A 14,329-nucleotide genomic window follows, 5' to 3' on the forward strand; every position below is an offset into this window, starting at 1 on the left:
CAAGTCAGTTGGGAATTTTGCCATTTTCCATTAATTTTAAGAGTGTAACGTTCAAATGCTAGTGCTTGTTATTTATATTTGATCTCTAATGTGAGAAACGATACGAAAGAGTGCAATCTGACAAGTTCATGCCCTGAAATAGAACCTGTCAATATACTTTAGTGATTTTATCTATCCATTGGTACTAGGCTAAGCATTGACATTTCTGGCTGTATACATGAAAGATCAAATTTATTGAGCATTTATGAAACTTCAAACATTCTTGTACGTGACTGACCCAATAGGAATTGAGTTTTCAATTTAATATTTGCGTAACTTACGGATATACGTGGGCTATCTGCAACTCAGTGTAATTGTCACCTCATGCTTCCTTACCAGCGTCTTGATGGGCGATTCAAGGGAAATAACTCTGACAACCTTGGTGCTTTATGATCAGTTTATTGATGAAGACACAAATTCACAAGTGTGATGATATAGATGTTATACAACAGCACGTTGTTATGGAGACATTAATAGCACGTCGTCGTGGAGACATTACCATGACACAAACATTGACATCAAACACAGCATCAGTTTATATACATGGACTATGGGGAATACTTCGATACTGCAACAGTCAATACTGAACTGAATTGTTTCATTGACAGTGATAGTACTTGGTTAGGAGTGAGTAAGTGATGGTGTTAGACAGAGAAGTGAGTGATGTCCTATAGTTTTGAATGAGAGAGTGAGAGAGTGCTCCAGTGAGGATTTAGTGAATTAGACTGGAGTGAGGAATGAGTGATGCTACCCCAGGGGAGAGCTAATAACAGTACTTCAGACAGGAGTGAGTGAGTGATAGTAATTGGGTGAGGTATGAGTGAAAGAGTCAGTAGTTTTATGCTGTACTCAGCAGTATTACAGCTACTTGTGGGAGAGGTTTGTGAATAAAGGAGTCTGAACCAGACAATCCTGTGATCAATAGCAATAATTTAGAAGGGTTGGTCTGGTGATGAGAAACACAAAAAAATTAAAAAATCTGCCATTTTTGTTGCTATGGGATATCAGTGGTGGATTTGGGATGCTAATCTGTTTAATCCCTTCAAACTCGGTGCAGGCAATCAGTAAACAATGAGGGCCAAATTGGAAATCAAACCCATGAGAACTAGATTCTGCAACCTAAGGGAAACAACTGTTGTTTGACAGAACATGCACCATTTACACAGCTCTATATCAACAAAACTATGACTAACAGTGTGACTGACTGATCTCCCAGGAAACAAGTCACAGCATCTACTCTCCATTGTGATCACCCAATCCATATTGTACACTTAACAACACAGACAAGAGGATGATCCAATCATGAATGTTTTAAATGGATTACCACAAAGCTACAGTCTGATATGAAAATCACAACAATGCTATGATGTTCACAACAATGGTATGATGTTCACAACAATGGTATAGCATTGTCAACAATGCTATAATGTTCACAATAATGGTATGATATTCACAACCTTCCCTATCAGTTTTCACAACAATACAATTACAATTACAATGCACAACAGTGCATTATGAAATTTTGCAAAAATGCTATGATGTTTACAACAATGCTATGATGTTCACAACAATGCTATGATGTTCACAACAAAGGCATGGTATGTCTGCAACAATGCTATGATATTCACAACAGTGTTTGCAACAATGATATGATGTTCACAACAATGGTATGGTATTCACAACGATGCTATGGTATTAACATCAATGTTCACAAAAATGGTATGGTATTCATAACAATGCTATGATATTTCTAGCAATACAATTATCCTCACAACAATGATTACAGTCTGTGAAAGAGACCCCATCACTGTGTAATCTGAAGAAAACCAGTTCTTCACATGAATCACACCAAACTCTGACTAGACTCACACTGTGTTTATATACAAAAGTCCACTTCTGAGACATGAAATTCATGTGTGAACATGCATTCATGTGTTAGGTTGAAGTGCAAAACAAGCCATAGTGTGTAGAAATGATCTTGCTTTGAGGAAACTGGTTTGGTAGTCAAAATGTAAACAAACTGATCTTAAAAAATAAGCTTGGAACGCTTCATTACTTTTGAATTACCTCGCTTAGACCACTATCCTATTCATCATTGGATGCAAAAAGCATTCCTATCTTTATTTCATTAATTTCAACAAAGATCACAATGGTTCATAAATTCATGTTTTTAAGAAACATAAATTATTTTCATACATTCAAATGCTATTTTACATCAGGATATTATGACTAATATGAAACTGAAATACTTCAGCATTAACTAGAAATACTTCATCATCAACTAGAAATACTTCATCATTAACTTGAAATACTTCATCAGCAACTAGAAATACTTCAGCATTAATTAGAAATATGTGTTATTTTCAATTCACAATACACAGAACCAGCCATCTGAAAATACTGTGAGCAATGTTGATTAGAATGTATTCATATGCTGAATTATTTATATGGAACATTATCACTATTTAAACACAATCCGATTCAACTAACATAATTCATGACCAATCCATTAATGTCAAACATTTGTTGAGAATTGAGGTATTTTCTCTGTAAGTACTGGTATGCACAACAAAATCAATTAAATATTCATCATGTTTCCTGAAATCAATCAATGTCAGTATCTTCCCTCATATCCACAGGCAAACTGAAAGTTTTGAGTGTTGTCTCCCTTTGACTATTTTATATATTTCATCACTGAGCTGGAAGATGTCACACAGATGCAGTGATGGATGAGGCATAAGTGATTGACAACATCAATCTAATATTGTAATAAGTGTCATTTCTTGTGCAGTCATCACGCCAAATTTGTCCAGCTATTGTCGAACATGCATGGTGACATGTAGGCTGTGCATGGTATCAATTGTTTAAGTGAATAAATGAAAAAAGATGGTATATTTCACACCTCATGTAGATTGGTCTTCAGATCTTGTGCTACTAGAGAATGTCAGTTCCAAACACAAAAACATTCAGATATTGAGATTCCGCAATTGGTTCATCATCACTAGATGTCAATGTCATGTCTGTTGCATGAAATGTACAATGCTCAAGGCTGACAGGTGGCACATCAACATCTCAGTTGACAGGTGCCAGGCGTTTGATTCTTGGTAACAGCTGATTGTCACGCTGAATTGGTGAAATGTATTACAGTCAGTGACAGATGTCAGTTACACCTTCTGTCATCACGTTATGCCTTCTGTTGTCAGTTACACGTGGTATGTGACCATGTGAGTGTCTTTCTTGCAAAAGTCATCAGGTGTCATCAGGTTACGCCTTCTGTTGTCAGTTACACGTGGTATGTGACCGCGTGAGTGTCTTTCTTGCGATGAGCATGACACGCCATCATGCAACAAATGATAGTCAACCCGGCTCCACATCCCGTCAGGTAGAATGCCCACGATAACGTACAACTCCCTGGAATGCAAGAACACATAAGAATACTCCTGCATCAATTTCATCAAAGTTGAAGCATAATAACTTTGACTTCATAGACTGGCATTCTAAAAGTTGGGTGGATGAAGAATAAGAACTAATTTTTATGAATATACAACTTCTTTGTTCTGTATAGGCAACATTTTGACATAGATGCCACTTACTTGACAACAGCATTGGAATCTATATCAAAATGTCAACTATACAGAATATTGAAGTTGTATATCCGTAAAGATATTCCTCATTCTTCATAATGTATTTGTTTCAGTTTTCCTAAAGCCAAATGGATCCATACCATCAACATCTAATCTCTGGAATCAACAAAATTTACAGATTAAAATAGTTCCTAGAATATCTTCATAAAATATCACAGATAAGAGACTGAAACTGCTGAATCCTAAACCTGCCACATTCTAGACCTTCATTAGCTGTATTGAGAGATGGCATCACTGCATAAAGTCACTCAATTCATGTTTTTGGTAGTCCCACTCTCATTTATACACTTCATAAACTAATTCATATTTTTGTTCTCAACTTCGCATCAACTTCGTCAACATTCAGAACAGACTGTCACACAGACCCTGAAGCCAACGTATCCAAGAAAACACAAGCAAGTCTAGAAAACACGGCAAGACTAGTTTTTTCACAGCTTCAGCGAAGAAAGTGTCAGGGCCCCATTACATTTTACTTTTTTGTTTACTATGTACTTTTTTCTGCAAAATATGTTTATTTCAGAGACAAGTTGTTAGTCTACTTCTATTCCTGATGTTTTCACTGCATTCAGCCCTCACATGGATACAGCGTGTGAAACCCTTTTTCTGGTGTCCCCCGCCATGATAGTGCAGGAATATTGCTAAAAGCAGTGTAAAACTCACTCACTCACTCACTCACTCACTCACTCACTCACTCACTCACTCACTCACTCACAGTACCGCCAAGCTGATGGCAGAAACGCAAGAAATGGACGTCCCATATTATACTCATGTCAGGAATCAAACCCTGGAGGCCCTAGTATCTTTGGCGTGACGAGTCAACACTTTAACAACTAGGCATCACTAAGCATTCACTCGTCATGCCGACCCGGGTCTGATTCACATTTCTGGTGAACTGTGATATTGCGAGACGATTGAACACTTTAACCACTAGGCAACCCTACCACTTGGCGCATGTGGTGGCTTTGTGGTTTTAAAATCACCTCTCTTCATCAAGCCCATTTCTGACGCTCTCTGATACGATAATGCTGAAACAGATAAAGCTGGCAAAAAACCTCACTCACCCAAAAATTCTTGGCTGGTAGTGTAGCCTAGTGGTTAAAGAATTCGCTCGTGACATGCCGTCCCGGATTTGATTCACATTTCTGGTGTTCAACACTGTGATATTGCAGGAATATTGCTAAAAGTGGCGTAAAGAAAAACTCACTCGCTGTAAGAGAAAGCAGAAGAAGACTCACCTAGATTATAGTGACCAGACATTCCATTACATGCCTGGTGGACTTCCACATTGTCCCAACCATATGGGTAGATAGCTAGCCCTCCGCCAATCAACAAGCCTGTAACAAGAAGCGGGATGTAACAATGAAGTAACTTAGACTTGGCATTTTCTTTCATAGTCAACATGAAACGTGATATGCTGAGACTCACATAATCCATACCAGGATGTTTTGTACTTAACCCCTGGGCTTAATAATGGAAAATGACCCTCCTCGATCACAAATAAAAAACCCATAATCAAGCCCTGGGCTTAAAGTCAAGAAATGCTTGTAACTAAAGAAAGTGATTCTGAGACATGATAAAATGGAATGAACATTCATATAAACAGAATAATACAAAACAGCTGGACTTCAGACAATCATTCAAGAACTGTCTTAGACCTTAACTTGAATGACTGTCCCCCTTGTTCACATTTACATACCTTACTGTTCCGTTTATGTCCTATGTTGTCCTATTTTATTGTGACAAGGTGTTAGTCCTATGGATTTAGATTGCCTGTATGGGTATTGAGTATCTTACCTCTAGTAGAACTCCATGTAAACATGAAATTTCTACACAGTAACTGCACTACCAACATGCACAACAAACATAACACATACTGAAGTTTGCCATGTGCTTTTGCAAAGGGATGTCACTCTAAACGATAAGGTTTTAAATCTTATTTTAGGCTCATGGATTTACATAACAGGAAAATATCCCATTACTAACCCAAGGAAATAATTATGAGTTGGTTTAGGTATATGAAATACTGCTAGCTGGTCCTGCTTTGCAGGAAGAAAACACTGACATCAATTCTGGAAAAACTACAGTCTAAGTAAACTTATCCTCAGTACTTTTCGTTACACTCCACCACTGAGTCTAACAAAACATTATGGGAGGTGGCGTCAGGTAACCTTTGAGATTGACCAATCAGAAGACAGCTTACCAAATCACGAAAGTGCACATTTGCACATCCCTTGTGAACTTTTTATCTCGAAAACGTTCATTACCGAACGATTCCGAATGCTATTTAGCGTACGAATGCTTCTGGGTGATGCACACGGGGTATGTACTGCAATGACAACGGTGAGTAAACAGTCACTGAAAATAGTGTTTTTGACAATATTCAAGGATGTTTTCTTGCAGAAATATTAGCTAATGGTAACCATGTCAACAGAAATCCCAAAGCGTATATACTGCAGGTCAAATAACTGTGTTATATGCTGATTTTTGTTTGTGGAGAGATTTGTGTCGGTGACCTGAATATTTTGAAAGTACCTCCGATCCCTAAATAGTAGCCGTTGTCTGATTGGTTAAATCTATTTAACCGTCTGGCATTTGATTGGACCATCATTGGTTGCTCAAAGGTTACTTGACGCGACCTTCTACTAGGTTTTGTTAGACTTAGTGGTGGAGTGTAACGAAATACACTGGGGCGAAGTTTACTTAGACTGGGAAAAACTATTGTTCTTAAAATAGTCAAACATGGAAAAAGATGACGGAAAAAGACCCAAAGTAAAGACTAAAATGTATATTGCTGAACATGCACTGGGAAGCTCTTTCTTATCAAAATAATGTGTCTTCATCAATACAGACATTTATCCCATATATTTACCACAGGACTCAATGATGATGATGATGATCATGATGATGATGTTGATGATTGCAGGGAATGACTGAGTGTGGTTTTACACCACTTGCAGCAATATTTCAGCAATACCACAGCGGGGGACACAAGAAATGGGCTTCACATTTTGTACCCATGTGGGGAATCGAACCTGGGTCTGTGGCATGACAAGTAGATACTTTCAACATTGGACTACCCAACACGCCTGATGATAACAATTATTAACTACCAAAAATTTTAATACCTGTAAGTTTAGCAGCATTAATTATTCAGTGCACCTGTGAACAGGAATTCTTGTTTTTAAATACCAGCATCAGTTATCTAGCTGTTTCTAAACAGACAGCCAGGCTTTTAGATAATACATCCATAAAACCAAAACAGCTGATAGTGTTATCAGAGCAGATAACCACAAAATGTAGGAATATCTGGATAATGTATTTCACCTAACACTGATTTATGAGATTTAAACATAAGTATAGAACAGACATACACTTTTACTGAGCACACCAGTTGCTTTCCATGGCAATCTCAACTCATAAGCAATTTTATAACCAGTTCTCTTTCTTTTGACAAAAGGGCTGTGGGGTGGCCTGGTAGTTAAAGCGTTTGCTTGTCATGCTGAAGACCTGAGTTTGATTCCCACATGGGTTGCAATGTGTGAAGCCCATGTCTGGCATTCCCAGCCATGATGTTGCTGGAATATTGCTAAAAGTGGTGTAAGACTAAACTATTTCTATTCCATGTACAGTTAATATATTTAAGGAAAAAGTCCATTTTCACTGACATGATTGATTCCTTGATTTCAAGTCACAAGTATTATAGAATCAGCATTATTTTAAGTGTTTATAAAGCTTTTCATGGAAAAGCATTACTGCAAATTTGTAACATGTAGTCAGTAACCCCGCTAATATCTCACAGGCAACTGTTTCTTTTCATAAATGTTAAAGGCAAAAATGAATTTGAATTATCATTGCTTTAAGATATTTAACCCGCAAATCAAGTCCAAAAAATGTGTAATGGCATCTTGACCTTTTTGTAGGTTCCTGTTGTTAAAGGGTGGCATAGGGCAGCATTTGTGTCATGGCCACTTAATGGGTGACATGGCATTGGTTTTCTTATACAGGTTTCCATCACTAAGTCTAGACAGATATAAATATCCCTGAGCGTGCCTTCCCTGTAGACACCGGTATCAGTGTCATCCTTGAATCCATTGGATTCATCCTCATCACCAGATACACAGACAAACATAAGCTAGGAAGACAAAGTGTTCTACTGAGAGCTGTATCTAGGCGATCCCTGAATCCACTCAATTTAACCTGAGGCATCACCAAATACAAACTCAAGTGAGTTTGTGAGTGTTTATATAGACCTGTGCCTGAATGATTTCTCAATCCACTGTATTTAGTCTAGTCGGTATCTTAATTCTGATCAGCTATCAAACACAGCTTAACCGACTAAATCAAGCATATCTCAAGGGAGATAACTCTGGATGTAACCCCCATCCTGTGCTGGCTGCTAAGTAGTTCACAGAAATGGTGTTACCGATTTTTTTAGAAACAGGCAAAAAGTCAGTCTTGCATTAACATAGCATGCTTTGTCAACTAGTGTTTCAATATAGCGTGGGGGTGTAAAGCCCACGAAGAAAGGAAGAGAGAGATAGCGAGGTTCGGCTGTCAGCCATTTATCAAACCGGAAGTGTCTTACAGTTTTTAATCCGAACATGCCAGAACTCCGTGCATCACACTGATAACCGGGCAGTGCCAGTTATTGTAACCTTATCTGAGGGTACACTGGTCACACAAGAGTTCCTGGCACTAAATCCTTCATCACTGGATTGTTTGGTCCAGACTAAATTATTTACAGACTGCTGAAGGCTTTGTCAACTAGTACCTTATCTGAGGGTACACTGGTCACACAAGAGTTCCTTGCACTAAATCCTTCATCACTGGATTGTTTGGTCCAGACTAAATTATTTACAGACTGCTGAAGGCTTTGTCAACTAGTACCTTATCTGAGGGTACACTGGTCACACAAGAGTTCCTGGCACTAAATCCTTCATCACTGGATTGTTTGGTCCAGACTAAATTATTTACAGACTGCTGAAGGCTTTGTCAACTAGTACCTTATCTGAGGGTACACTGGTCACACAAGAGTTCCTTGCACTAAATCCTTCATCACTGGATTGTTTGGTCCAGACTAAATTATTTACAGACTGCTGAAGGCTTTGTCAACTAGTACCTTATCTGAGGGTACACTGGTCACACAAGAGTTCCTTGCACTAAATCCTTCATCACTGGATTGTTTGGTCCAGACTAAATTATTTACAGACTGCTGAAGGCTTTGTCAACTAGTACCTTATCTGAGGGTACACTGGTCACACAAGAGTTCCTTGCACTAAATCCTTCATCACTGGATTGTTTGGTCCAGACTAAATTATTTACAGACTGCTGAAGGCTTTGTCAACTAGTACCTTATCTGAGGGTACACTGGTCACACAAGAGTTCCTGGCACTAAATCCTTCATCACTGGATTGTTTGGTCCAGACTAAATTATTTACAGACTGCTGAAGGCTTTGTCAACTAGTACCTTATCTGAGGGTACACTGGTCACACAAGAGTTCCTTGCACTAAATCCTTCATCACTGGATTGTTTGGTCCAGACTAAATTATTTACAGACTGCTGAAGGCTTTGTCAACTAGTACCTTATCTGAGGGTACACTGGTCACACAAGAGTTCCTGGCACTAAATCCTTCATCACTGGATTGTTTGGTCCAGACTAAATTATTTACAGACTGCTGATGGCTTTGTCAACTAGTACCTTATCTGAGGGTACACTGGTCACACAAGAGTTCCTGGCACTAAATCCTTCATCACTGGATTGTTTGGTCCAGACTAAATTATTTACAGACTGCTGATGGCTTTGTCAACTAGTACCTTATCTGAGGGTACACTGGTCACACAAGAGTTCCTTGCACTAAATCCTTCATCACTGGATTGTTTGGTCCAGACTAAATTATTTACAGACTGCTGAAGGCTTTGTCAACTAGTACCTTATCTGAGGGTACACTGGTCACACAAGAGTTCCTGGCACTAAATCCTTCATCACTGGATTGTTTGGTCCAGACTAAATTATTTACAGACTGCTGATGGCTTTGTCAACTAGTACCTTATCTGAGGGTACACTGGTCACACAAGAGTTCCTGGCACTAAATCCTTCATCACTGGATTGTTTGGTCCAGACTAAATTATTTACAGACTGCTGAAGGCTTTGTCAACTAGTACCTTATCTGAGGGTACACTGGTCACACAAGAGTTCCTTGCACTAAATCCTTCATCACTGGATTGTTTGGTCCAGACTAAATTATTTACAGACTGCTGAAGGCTTTGTCAACTAGTACCTTATCTGAGGGTACACTGGTCACACAAGAGTTCCTTGCACTAAATCCTTCATCACTGGATTGTTTGGTCCAGACTAAATTATTTACAGACTGCTGAAGGCTTTGTCAACTAGTACCTTATCTGAGGGTACACTGGTCACACAAGAGTTCCTTGCACTAAATCCTTCATCACTGGATTGTTTGGTCCAGACTAAATTATTTACAGACTGCTGAAGGCTTTGTCAACTGCATAAAGTTATTTTACACGTTATGAAGTTGTGTTTTACTTCATAAAGTTTTTGTTCATGAACCAAGACTAAACTTATTGACTATGAATTGATCACTGGTCTCGAGGGGACCATGGGTTGAGGCTCAGGGAACATAAACAAAGTTAATTTTGAAGTGTTTGAAGTTTGGGTATCGGCTCATACACTTCAGCCAATGTGTGAATCAAACAAATCGAATCTCGCATCTTGGTGATTTTTCCCACAGGTACTGTCTTAGTAAAGTAACCGCGATGTAATTCCACTTCTTAATATTTACAGGGATTACACTTAAACGTTTGATATAGCGGACTACACAAGAAAAACAGATTTAGAGATATCTCCCTTCCATTCGTAAAACAACGGTAATTTCCATGCATCATGCAATGTTATTTAAGATAACTACCTTGAAGTACCAAATGAATTGCTATTGGCAGCAGGATGTATTACAATACACCTACATGGGTAGACTAACAGCTAGTTTCTGAAATTAACATATTTTACGGAAAAAACGTTCATAGTGAAAAAAATATTATAATGAAATGGAGCCCTGAGACTTTCTTCCTCTAGACTTGCCACATTTTCTAGACTTGCGTGGGCTTTCTTGGATATATATACTTCAGGGTCTGTACGACACACTAGTACATGGGGTGCACTGAAAATACTGAAAGTGGGCTCAGCCAATAAAGACATTGATGTTTATGTGAGAGGTCAAATAAATGATGACGCTCAAGAATCTGCAGATGACCATCTGGTGACAGTAACTGTAACCAACACCTCTCCTTTCCCTCATACACCAGTCATACATGACCTGTCATCCACTGTATGACCATGTCAAGTATGACATAGTTGACACAGGCTATTGACATGGGAGAATACCACAGTAAATAGAAGTAAGCAGACCACATGTGTTGGTGAGCTATCAACATTCCTTCTCCTATAACCCTCTACACTGATATTGACCATGTCAATCACATGCACATAGCTGTCACTCAACCCAGACATCAAAGGCTGCCTGTGATTAACATGACAGCCACATGGGACAGGTCACATTCATCATACACAAAGTACCTGTGACTGGCTTCAGTAATTGAATTAGTAGAGTCTGTGTCTTTTCACAGACTAAAGACACTGTTTCTTCTGAAGATGAGTCTTGACTCACTGGTAGAGAACTTTTAGTTTGAATATTAACAGAACATTCCATATTACAACTTGTCATAAGAAGTGTCCTGAATAACGTCTGCTGACTGTTAGGCTAATGCTCAGGATTGTAGGAAAAAAATTTTGGAAGAAAGTCCAAGTAAAAAGTACCAGAAAAAAGGTACAAAAGTCCTATTGTAATAAAAATCTATTTTCAGGGCGATTGAAAAGACATATTAAGCATTTAGATGCATCTATGATATCACCTCTGAATATATATAATTTTGGCAGAACGAAACAGTTTCTTTTAATTTGAAAAGGAGCCTAAGTGACCAGGTTCATTCAGAACAAAAATCCGAGGAAAGCCTTCATTTAGGGCTTTAGTATTGCACAAAGGGCTAGGAACAAGAAGAACTAATAGGAGTGAGTGACTGTGAGCCAGACTACCTGACTGTGGTTGATTTTTTTGTTATTGCTACTTAATTGCACTTTTTGCGTCCTCCAGATCAGCATCAGTCGTCCAGATCAGCATCAACTCTTGTGGAATGTGTGAATTTATGTACATTGCCTGGAGAGACAGCTGACTGATATGAACATGTTGTTTATGTCAGCCAGACTTGATTGATGCCTACAAGACACTGATACATTTCAGTACTGGTTTTGTGTAGCTTTGCTTTGTCTCTGGGGCAAATGCTATCTGCAAGCTTGTATTTCTTTTCTTTGCAACAAAGACAAACATTTGCAGGAATTCTTTTAATCTTTGGTTTATCTGTCAGTACTTCTGCCATTAGAACCTGAATGTGACCTCAGCAAGATTTACACACTAAATCCCATTTTCTGTTGTCTTTTTATATTTTTCATTTCACCAATTTTCAGCCTATTCTTAAAAATAAGTGGAGTAAGTGGGTGACTTTGATGTAAAATTTTAATGTGTTTTCTGACCTTTTTATATCATACAATGCTTCAAAGCAAGAATATTATTTGAACACTGCCCAGTGTCTAACACAGATCAGAAAACCAACAGTCTAACTGACAATGTAAAATACCAACATATGCATCATTATCACGTTACTCTCAATTACATCTACAGGAATGATGTTATCATGTATGTTAAATATGTCTCCACAACTGAATGCGTCCAGATGGCAAAATATGGACAGGAAAATGAAACCAAACCAAAGAATTAGTGATTAACATTGGTCAGAAAGAATTTGCAGGATTCAATGTATTATTTGGTCAGTCTTTTTCATGCATTTACCATTGAGGAAAACTCCACTGCTTCAGAAATGTATCCATACAGAGTGGTGGTTCCAGAAGAAAACTGGAATCTAATCAACGCTTGCTAGCATTTAATATCAGTCATATGAACTCTGAGAGTTACACATTATGCAGGTATAGGCAGTGAAAACGTTTTTGGAGATAGATGGTGGAATTGATGAGCAGGTATCAACTATGAAACTCATGAGTAGGTAGCGGCAATGAAACCCATGGCAGATATCAACAATGAAACCCATAAGCAGGTATCAGCAATGAAACTCATGAGCAGCTATCAGCAATGAAATCCATAGGCAGGTAACAGCAATGAAACCCATGAGCAGCTGTCAGCAATGAAACCCATAGGCAGGTAACAGCAATGAAACCCAATAATTGAGCAGCTGTCAGCAATGAAACCCATAGGCAGGTAACAGCAATGAAACCCATGGGCAGCTGTCAGCAATGAAACCCATAGGCAGGTAACAGCAATGAAACCCAATAATTGAGCAGCTGTCAGCAATGAAACCCATAGGCAGGTAACAGCAATGAAACCCATGAGCAGCTGTCAGCAATGAAACCCATAGGCAGGTAACAGCAATGAAACCCAATAATTGAGCAGCTGTCAGCAATGAAACCCATGGGCAGGTAACAGCAATGAAACCCATGGGCAGCTGTCAGCAATGAAACCCATGGGCAGCTATCAGCAATGAAACCCATGGGCAGGTATTGGCAATGAAACCCATGAGCAGGTATCAGCAATGAAACCCATAAGGAGCTATCAGCAATTTTTTGCAGTATATATAGGGGCATTGATGAGCAGGTATCAACAGTGAAACCCATGGGCAGGTATCAACAATGAAACTCATCATTTAGGTATTGGCAATGAAACCCATGAGCAGGTATCAGCATTGAAACCCATAGGCAGGTAACAGCAATGAAACCCATGAGTAGGTTTCAGCAATGAAACTCATCAGTATTTATCGGCAATGAAATCCATGAGCAGGTATCAGCAATGAAACCCATGAGCGGGTATCAGCAATGAAACCCATGAGTGGGTATCAGCAATGAAACCCATGGGCAGGTATCAGCAATGAAACCCATGGGCAGGTATCAGCAATGAAACCCATAAGGAGGTATGGGCAATGAAATCCATGTCAGTGATGATGGTGACGAACTTTAACCAATGATCACAACCAGAAAAAAATGTGAAACTGAATCCTCCAAAAGGTGGTATGTTCAGTAATGAGACTTAAACACTTCCAAGGAATCATATCATAAACATAAAAAATCACTGCAAAATTAGCATTTTAAACTTAATGACTTGACAACAATAGTAATATGAACAAACATGTTAAAAGGTCTTGAAATCTATATGACAGCAGTTAACTGTCAGCTGCCACTCATTCTTCTTTCACCATGACAATATCCATCACATATAACTTACATCTGTCAATCAAATGTTTATGATTTGGGCCAATTTCAATATTATAGTATGTTAACATTTTTTCCTGCAATTTAACCCACTGTATCTATCATGATGACCTTTCATACAAAGTCCATCTGACACTCAATTAGTATGCCAGACAAAATCAAAGGGAAGCAGCAAAGGTCAAAGAGCAAGTGCCAATCAAAGATCACAACAACGCCAACCAGGAAAAAGGTCCTACATTTATCTTACATCTAATCACTAATATCAAGTATCATGTTGCATTTACATTAACCAAAGATAAT

At 38.5% G+C, this 14,329-nt stretch overlaps 1 protein-coding gene across 1 annotated transcript in view; it reads right to left on the minus strand.

Moving 5' to 3' along the window:
* Nucleotides 1-418: 418 nt before the first annotated feature.
* The window catches only part of LOC137281493 (LHFPL tetraspan subfamily member 6 protein-like), a 60,738-nt gene continuing 46,827 nt past the window's right edge, over nucleotides 419-14,329 (minus strand). Inside the window, exons 2-3 of the mRNA XM_067812751.1 lie at nucleotides 4,919-5,017; nucleotides 419-3,450 (exon numbers count right to left, since the gene is read on the minus strand). Of these exons, the coding sequence (XP_067668852.1) occupies nucleotides 3,323-3,450; nucleotides 4,919-5,017 (227 nt within the window). The 3' untranslated portion in view covers nucleotides 419-3,322. The remainder of the gene's footprint in view (nucleotides 3,451-4,918; nucleotides 5,018-14,329) is intronic.

The sequence above is a fragment of the Haliotis asinina genome, chromosome 4, assembly GCF_037392515.1.
Source record: "Haliotis asinina isolate JCU_RB_2024 chromosome 4, JCU_Hal_asi_v2, whole genome shotgun sequence".
Lineage (NCBI taxonomy): Eukaryota > Metazoa > Mollusca > Gastropoda > Lepetellida > Haliotidae > Haliotis > Haliotis asinina.